We start from the raw sequence: 9,284 nt of genomic DNA on the forward strand, positions 1-9,284 counted from the left end.
TTTTGAAAAATAAAAAGTATAAATATGCCTAATATAGGTATGGTCCTACACTATATTATTCAAATATAGCATGATAGGTCCACTTTAAAATGTATTTTTGCTGAACCTGTTGTTGATCATTGCGCCCCCTACTGGCAGGTTAGGAGCAGTCAGTTGTCATTGGCGGAAAAAAAAGCTTAAAAAGCTTACAACACAAGTGTCCATTAGCACTTGTGTGTTAAGCTAACAGTCTAACAGTGTGTGTTTACCCACGAAAGCCACAGGCAGGATATGAACTTTCCCTCTGTGTCGTGGGAATAACCTCTTCAAAGGAGACATTTACACATTTTGAAACATTGGCTTGTCTTCCTCACAATCTGTAGAATCAGTGAGATGAATACACCTGTTTATCTACTTCTTTATATCAAGAGGTTAAATTGACTTAAGGCCCTCCAATGCTTATATGCTTGCATTATATAAAAGAAAGTAAGAGATGGTTTTTGTCATCGTGCTTTACTCATACTATCTTTAAATCCTTTTTTAGATTGTCTTCCGAAAGATCAGTGATGTGAAACGTGAGGAGGAGGAGCGACAGAGACGTAAAAATGAAGCCCCTCTGAACTTGCCACCAGATCACCCGGTAAGGAAACTCTTCCAGCGCTTTCGGCAGCAGAAGGAGTCGCGGCAGGAACCTGAAAAACTGGCTGACCATGACATCGAGAAGGGCCCTGTGTACGTGGACATCCCGATCGCCAAAGCAGCCGTCACAACCACCAGCATCGTCACGGTGACAGAGAGCCCAGCAACACCTTCATCTTCTATGCCTTCATCTTCAACAGCACTCAACTGCGCTCCCTCAGACAAGGCGAAGCTGCAGGTGCCGGTCCCCGTCTCTCTTATCGGGGGCCGGGTCTCAGAACCAGTCAAAGTCAAAGGCTGGGGTCGATTCAAGGAGTCCATGGCCAAACCTGACAATTGGAACAAAGTGTCCAAAGCCGAATCTATGGAGACTTTACCCGAACGGACCAAGGTGCACGAGTCACAAACGTCTCTAAAGAAGACAGACTCTTGTGACAGCGGCATCACAAAAAGTGATCTGCGCCTGGACAAAGTGGGCGAGTTTCACATCGCGCCCCAGGACCGGAGTCCCGTGCAGCCTCCGGAGACCAGGCACGCCTTCTACACCATCCCGGAGCAGACGCTACAGGCCTCGCTCCTGGAGATCAAACTGGAGCTGAAGGACGACCTCAAGAACCTGAACGTTCGAATGTCCGGCCTGGAGGCGCAGCTCACAGAAGCACTTCAACTCCTCAAATCGAGGAGATCAAATGCTGACTCTCCACAGCCGCTTTTTGACATTTCTAGACCTGCTTCACCAGAACTGGACAAAGAAGACATCTTCTCTTGAAGGAAGGTACGTTAACAAATCAGGTTGACTCTGAATCAGCTGGAATCCAGTAATATCCAGATTACTTGGATAGGCTGCAATGGATGCACCATTTAAGTTATCAGGCAACAGTGTGGTCTTTAAGACGCACCGGCCTTTTATCATAGGGGTGTACCCGACCGTTTACAAGGCAACATCGTGTGGAAAAGTCGCGGGTGTATCCCAGAACTTGTTGTCGGAGAAAAAACAAAAGATCGGGAGGTCATTCAAAACACTGACAGCTCTATGTCTGTACATAAGTTTGGTTTATTCTTCCATCGCACTATAATGGAAAAATAGCTTGAGCGGTTTGATATTATCTCAATTTTGAGAGCGTCAGTGGAAGACCAACGTTATATCTCTGTTTTGAAATGAGTAGAAACAGCATGACCCACTGGTTTGTTATTGCATCATTCGTATGGGATTCTTTGCATGTCACATAAAGTAGGCGCGTGTCTCTAAATTGCAGATGGTGCATATTTAATTAATTAAGGCCACACCGTGAGCCATTTGCATTATTTCACCATGACAGCGGGAAAGCACAGTCTTTCCAGATGTTGTAACAGGCGCACGGTAATTTCCTCCAGCAATTGATGAACTCTTCTTATTAAATCAACTGCCAGGATCATTTTGAATAATACAACAGATAACTCTGGCCGAGCAATCAGATTTTCAAAGACGTCTTTTAGCAGAGCTAACAATTCCTATAAACCATGGGAGGATGAAAGGCACCACGTGATCCATCTTTTCTGATATCTTGTATTTGTTTTTCTTGTGTACAAACACACATGTATGTACTGTATGAGAGCCACGAACTTCTAGCTTTGTTGATGCATAATAATGTGATGCAGATGGTACTGATAATGGCTGTGGCCCTTCCCTTATTTTAAAAACTGTAAAGTTATGAATGCTCTTTTGCACAATATTTCTTAAATAAAATGTATTTATTACTAAAATATACTTCACAGTGCAGGTTTGTTCATGTAAGCAAACACAAAAGTCATTGGAAACTGTTATATTGATGAATTTTTTGGGGTACATTTTCCCATTTGTTGCACCATCTAGCATGCATGATTAATTTGTGTCTCTCTTCACATTCACTGGAGGAAAAACACATCATCCCATGATGCCAGCAGACACAAGTTGACTATATTTAAGGAACAAAGATGGTGAAAATGTTCAGGCTATGTGTTCGCAGTGCAGGTGATTTGTCTTTGTATTTGAAGCCAATATTTGGGTCCGGCTTACACAAACTTAACGTTCCCTAAATGTGCATTAAAACTTGGCGACAACCGAAAACACCAGACTACTCCTGCATACACAGTGTCTCACCAACAATGTTCAACTACAAGTCATTTCAAGTAGGAATAAAGGAAACAGCAGGATTCTAAAGAGATAATATACCACTTTTTGTTCTTTATCAAACATTTGACTGTTTTGGGTAATTATTCAAAAACAGCCTTTTAATGAACTGAAATACACCCAGGCATTGTTTTCCAGTCATGATAAATAACATGGTTTAGTAAAAAGTATACATGTAGACAGCAAGTGTGTCATGTCTTTCTCTTTAAATTATAATTTTTGTTTAACATTTGAACACAATACAATTTCACCACAAAGGAAAAAGGTATTAACAGAGCCACAATCTTATAAAGAAAACAAACTGGATAGCATTTATATTTAAATTATTATTTTGTCTGTTACGGAAACCTTTCAAATCCAGACAAAAGATAAATTAAATTTCTAGTAAAAGTGAGTTCTGTCATCAAGCAATAATAATAATTGTGCATATTAAAGGACAATTTGAATGCTAAAATATCCGTTAAGGCTCTTTAAAATTGTGTTTTCCATTTATAAAATCAATAATAATTGTGCATATTTTACTGATAATTTTTGGGTTAAAACATCAGTTCAGGCTCTTTAGCTTTGAATAATGGAAGAAAGTCTAATAATATTCAGTAAATATGACTCACTTTTGCAATTTTATTAACACCAGAATAACATAATTGAAAGTCTGGAACTTTACCGTCTATACCGTCTTACACAAGGCAAAAATATAACCATCATTCCATATTATTTATTATTCATATTGATAATTTATGTTCCCTGTGAGACTTTTCTCTTATCAAGACCGGACAAGCTGAGACAACACAACGCTGTTTTTTTTTTTCTCCAGCACATTCTGTGGCTCCATTTCCATCAAAGATTCAGCTTACTTAAAAATGCATGGGCATGTCATCACAGAAGTGAGAAAGCATTTGGTTTAGAGCCAGTGTTTGTCTTTATAGGTCTGCTTTGACAAAGAGTTTTGGTGGTAGAGAGACGGTTTGATTCAGAGAGGGAAAAGCACTCAAATATTTTTGCTGTGACCTCTCTATCACAGAGAATTCATAAAGCTGCTGATAACACCAGTTCAGAAATCAAACAGAGGCAAAAAGAGGGCATACAGTGTCTGTGAGGAATTCAGTCACTCAAAGTCACATATCAAACGTGTGTAATGCTAGACACAGTCTTTATCCGAAATTTGACATCAATAAATCTACAAATGTGGTAAAAAGGGACTTCTTCAGTTATTGGGATTAAAATGGCACTTAATTCAGACACACAGTGACATAAAACAGACACATTTAAATGAGTATTATACTATGGTGAAACATTTTTACAATTTAAATTGAAAAAACTAAATTATTTGAAGTGTTCATTTTTCGGGTTTTTATTAAACATTTTCAAATCCATTATTGTTATGCAGATAAAGTGTTTACTGTTGTATTTACAGTCAAGCTATGTGTATGTTAATACAAAAACAAAAAAAACACACAACACTAGGCTATAAACTAAAAAAAAAACAAAAAACAGTAGGCTAGAAAAACAATCTTTGAGAAATGTAGAAATGTAAAATTTTTCATAAAAATGAGGTGGGTTTGAAGTTATATCTGAACGATTTGGCATTAATAAAATCTAGCACATCAAATGCATTACACACACTACAAGCCAAGCACATTGTGCAGCACATCAACGTTTTTAGAATTACATGAAGGTACAGTATTGTTGGACATTCTGGGACATCCATATTTTTTAACAATAGCTCTGGAGCAAGGCGTTGGCTAGCTCATTAGCATAAAGACTATAAGCTGGGAAAACGGTTAGCATTGCTCAAAGTTCAAAAGCAACCACTAACACATCTAAAGCTCATTAATTAACACACTTTATCTGACTCTGTGAATCCAAAATATAAAAGTTATGTGTTGGTAAGCGTTTATACACTTTGGACAAGGCCAGGCTAGCTGTTTCCCACTACTTCCTGTCTTTATGCTAAGCTAAGCTAAGTGCGTTAACCAGTATTAGCATACCGTTCTAGCTCCGTATAATGCAAGAGGGAAATTAAGTTTCACATCTAACTCTCAAGGCATGTGAAGATATGTCAAACTAATCCTTCAAAAATAATGACTTTCTAGGGCAAGTTAGTGTTCTTAGTCAGAAGACAGTGTAGAAAGTGAGTTAAAGCTTTCTCTTTTTCTGAAATTAGTGAATAGTAGGCTATGCATGAAAGCTCGGGACACACTTTGAGTCAAGATATTTTGAAATATTTTACAACAGTTAAACCACAACTGTTTAAAATAAACTTAAAGTAAAACTAATGAAAAACGTTTTAGCTTGCTCTGACTTTTCATAATACCAACAACGATGAGGTGCTAAATGTCATTTCAATATTATTTTTGTGATTCAACCATATTGAACCTGCATGGAAAATAATATCTAATTTGTATAACAAATGACAATTGAATTGTTTTCTTAGAAGTTAGTGAAAGTGGCATATTTTCATATTAGCTCAAATAGTTTACTTCACTAATGACACTTGTGAATGACACCTGATAATATTTGTGAAGTTCAAGACACAAACAATGAATTGTAACGTTCTGTTCTGTGACTTACTGTATTATTCTATTATAAGGATGCATTAAAACTGTAAATTCAAAATTCTTTAAGTAACATTTTACAGTATCAAACAATAACTGAACCAGATAAAACAGATTCTTCACAATATAATAAGTCAAAAAGATCAAATGTGTTCCAGCTAGAAATCTGATTTTGTACCACCATTTGAATGCAGCCCTGCAACAAAGATATGGCATGTTGAGAGAACTTCCACCTACACCTGTTTTCGAAAGGCTGAATTTTTTTTTTACAAATACTATAAATATACGTAACTAAAATGGGATTTACTGTAGGTGCACTCTAATACTCAGAGACAAGATCCTTGAAAGCAATATGTAGTTCTGTGCTGTAACATTTATAAACAAAGGTCCAAGTCGTACTGTAAGGAGAACTATGAGAAACCTTTTACAGTATACTGCACTACGACTTCATTACATTTACCCTTAACATATTAAACCTTTGATTGCTACTGAAAAGCATGCAACACTGTGCCTTCATAATATTGCCCCGTACTCCTTATCAAGGCCTGCAGTGAGAAAATTACTCCTTTGAAACAATTTGAACACAGAACTATTTTTGTGGTCAGCTATAGGAAGCTGCCTGGTTATAAAACCTTACACATAAATATATATATGCACAAATAATATTGCAATGTTTAGATTCTTATGAAAGAGAAACATTTTGTGTATGGTTTATGTAATATGCTCAAACACATCAAATGATGACAAATGTATTTATTTCAAGCACAATGGGAACTCTTTGTTATGAAATGTGACACACTGTACTATTCATAATAAATATTTTATACATACTGTAGCCTGTCTTTTCTCTTTGGGGAGTGCATGGCATCCATTTATCCGTCAGTCTTTGTCTTTCAGCTCCCCTGCCACTGAGAGCTGGGAAAGTGAAACTCAGCAGGTGTTTTTTTCTCCCGCTGATCTTCTCACGTCAGATTAACCTCGCAGTTTCGTGCTCATTTAAGAGGATTCGTTGCTGAACCCCGCTTACATTGATCCTACTTAGCTGCCACAGATATGATAATCCCAGGAGAACAGAAATCAACTAATGGAGACACTCGAGGCTCGCCACAAACAAGATGGTCCAGATTTAGTAAGATTTAAGTAAGTAATATTGTATTTATAGTATATAACACCAGGTAAACACATAGATAAATGAATGGAGGACACAAATACAAAAGACTAAAGTTAACTACAGCTCCACACAGGCATAAGATAATATGTACTTTATGAATCCCAATTTGGGAAATGTTTTTGTTTCAGCAGCATAAAACAAAACAAGGAATTGCACATAACAAATTAAAAGAATATAAATAGAACAATTCTAAAATAGAAACATCACAAAGTAGAACCAGCATTAGAGAATAAGACAAATATACAGATGACCGTGAAGGTACAACATCTATAAACTGTCTGACAAATAAAAACACTATTGAAGGGCCAATTTTCTGTTAACAGAATATACACAATATAAGTAGGATATTATTTACATCAAATGTGCATGGGGATCACGTACACATGGGATTTGAGAGTTGCTATATTAAAAACGATTTTTCTTGGGCCACCAAAAAGTGCCTACAGTATGTTGACGCAACTGTGTTAGATAGGGGAAGACAGAGGGGATGACAGAGGGGATGACATGTGGAAAATTGTTCCCTGTTGGATTCAAAACCTGTCCCTCCACATTGGGACCGAGCCCCAGTACATGGGCTGCCCGCTCTACCATCTGAGCTATGCAGCGGCCCTTGGGTCTTTTTTTTTTAAAGCAGACTCAGCTGATCTAACAGAAGGGAGGGAGGCAGTTCCAGTGGCATGGGGCCCTTACGGCAAATGTGCAATCACACTTGGATTTAGGGATGTCTGAAGTTTAAATTCTAGTCAGAGATCAAATCTAACTTTCTTGTGGAGGAAGAAAAAACATTAGGAGCCAGAGGGCCGATGTAGGACTTCAGTTATTATATTTTCGTACCATGTATTGAAAATGATTGTAAAGAGAACATAATGATAAATTGCTCCATAAATAATAATGTATTGAGAGCCAAAAGAGAATAGCTCAATTTTAGGCGTCAGTAATTCAGTCTGTTGAAACTTGGCTATTAAACCAAACTGTAGCAGTGCAGACTTGTAGCTGGAGTACTGCCAGTTTGCCTCCTGGGTGCTGCAGAGGGGTCCTTGTGCAGGGCACCAATTGCTCCCGTACACCGAACCATTGGCAACCTCTTCGCTCTGACACCTTTTAGGGTTAGGGTTACCGGTGCATGTGTGTATTTGGTGATGCCATGTAAAATAACATCAGATCGAAACACATCTTAATCCTGGTTATATATCAACTCTTTGTTGTGACCGGTCAGGGGGTGGCACTTGACATGATCATGTGTCAGTTATCTCATCACTGGGCATGTATCTTTAAAACTGCATACTGTTCAGAAGTCGTTGTATTTGTCAGTGGAGACATTGCTCTCTGTATGCTTTGCTTCTGCAAAAGATGAGACTCTGAAGGACAACCCTTTGACCAGTTATTGCAAGAATTTCAACCACAACGCTTTATTCCTGCTGATCGAGATTACAATTGCAGGCCTTTGCAGGAAGGACAGTTCACTGATACACACAGGAACATAGAAACCTTGGGAACAGTCAATTGTTGTTGCTGCAATAATAATAAGAGGAACACAGGCAACATGAGTTTTTTGTTAATGATGAATCAGTCAGTAATGATTTAAAAAACACTCGATCTGAAATGTATCTCCATGGATACCTTGCCCTGGAGATGTCTGCTTTCCAAACTGTGCACTGAATAGTAAGAGGATCAGATTGTTTCTGCCACATCACACTTTCTAAGCTCAAAAGACCAAAAACAACAACACAGATAAGCCTTTCAAAGCAGCTTTCTGTTACTTACCCAGACATGGAGTTTGTCTTCAAAACTGTTGACTATTTAGCCATCCCCCACTGGATTACAGACTCAATTATTTATTCTGATCTGAATTTAAATAAGATGTGTAACTTATCGTCAAAGTTATTGATTACTGTATGTTCTGTTGGGGTGAAACTAAACTGAAGCTCATTGGTCGAAATTAAGTTAAAGGATTTTGCAACCATCACATCACATCAATTCATAATCACTGGGGACAGCCTCAACCTAATGACTCTGAACAGAACTGCCAATTCATATTGTTAAATTCAATTAAACTGCAGATTCTTTTCTCGACTCATAGATCTTTTGGTGTATAAATTGTGCACACAACTTTCTCAGTGATGTACTCAGATGAGTACCTGGAGTCAGTGTTTTGGTACTCCAACTTCTGGCTCCCCTCAAAGCTTCACAAGTACGTCGGTACGCAAATGCGCTTTGTGACACAAGTGACGGTACGCATTTAAAATTGTTGCCACGCATGCGTACCTGCGTACCACTTATGTGCACCCCTGTGTATATTCATATCAATATACAGTACAAATGTCAGTGTAGTTGATCAACCTTTAGTTGACAATAATAAAGCAGAAAAAAAAGATTTCAAAAATAGTTAACGATTATTTTCCTGTAGATCGACTAATTGGTTAATTGACTCTACTCAGGCTTGCTTTACCCATTAATTGTTTAGCATCAATTTCAACCTCTCTTAAAAGGAAAGACGTGATATTCTTCTTTTTTTTTTATGTCTATGAATCCCAGCTCTAACCCTTTACTTAAGCTAGTTGTCATGCCTCAGTTTCTCAACTACAGGGCAGTAGGTTAACCCCTTTAAAATACCCCACAACATTCCTGACTTGTTTGGACATAAACACAGCTGGGACATGAACATGTGAATTAATCGTTTCATCAGGTACAGGATGGTTATCCGTAATAACATAGATGGATATATATATATATATATATATATATATAATGACTAGGCATTAAACAGTTGAAAAAAACTAGGAGCTTGTGT

The 9,284-nt window shown here is 37.7% G+C and overlaps 1 protein-coding gene across 1 annotated transcript in view; it reads left to right on the forward strand.

Annotated features, from left to right (window-relative positions):
* Positions 1-3,295, forward strand: part of LOC104941288 (potassium voltage-gated channel subfamily H member 1-like) — a 12,333-nt gene extending 9,038 nt beyond the window's left edge. Inside the window, exon 3 of the mRNA XM_010766370.1 lies at positions 524-3,295. Within this exon, the coding sequence (XP_010764672.1) occupies positions 524-1,387 (864 nt within the window). The 3' untranslated portion in view covers positions 1,388-3,295. The remainder of the gene's footprint in view (positions 1-523) is intronic.
* The last annotated feature ends 5,989 nt before the right edge of the window (positions 3,296-9,284 follow it).

The sequence above is a fragment of the Notothenia coriiceps genome, unplaced genomic scaffold, assembly GCF_000735185.1.
Source record: "Notothenia coriiceps isolate Sejong01 unplaced genomic scaffold, NC01 NC01_scaffold00003306, whole genome shotgun sequence".
Classification (NCBI taxonomy): Eukaryota; Metazoa; Chordata; class Actinopteri; order Perciformes; family Nototheniidae; genus Notothenia; species Notothenia coriiceps.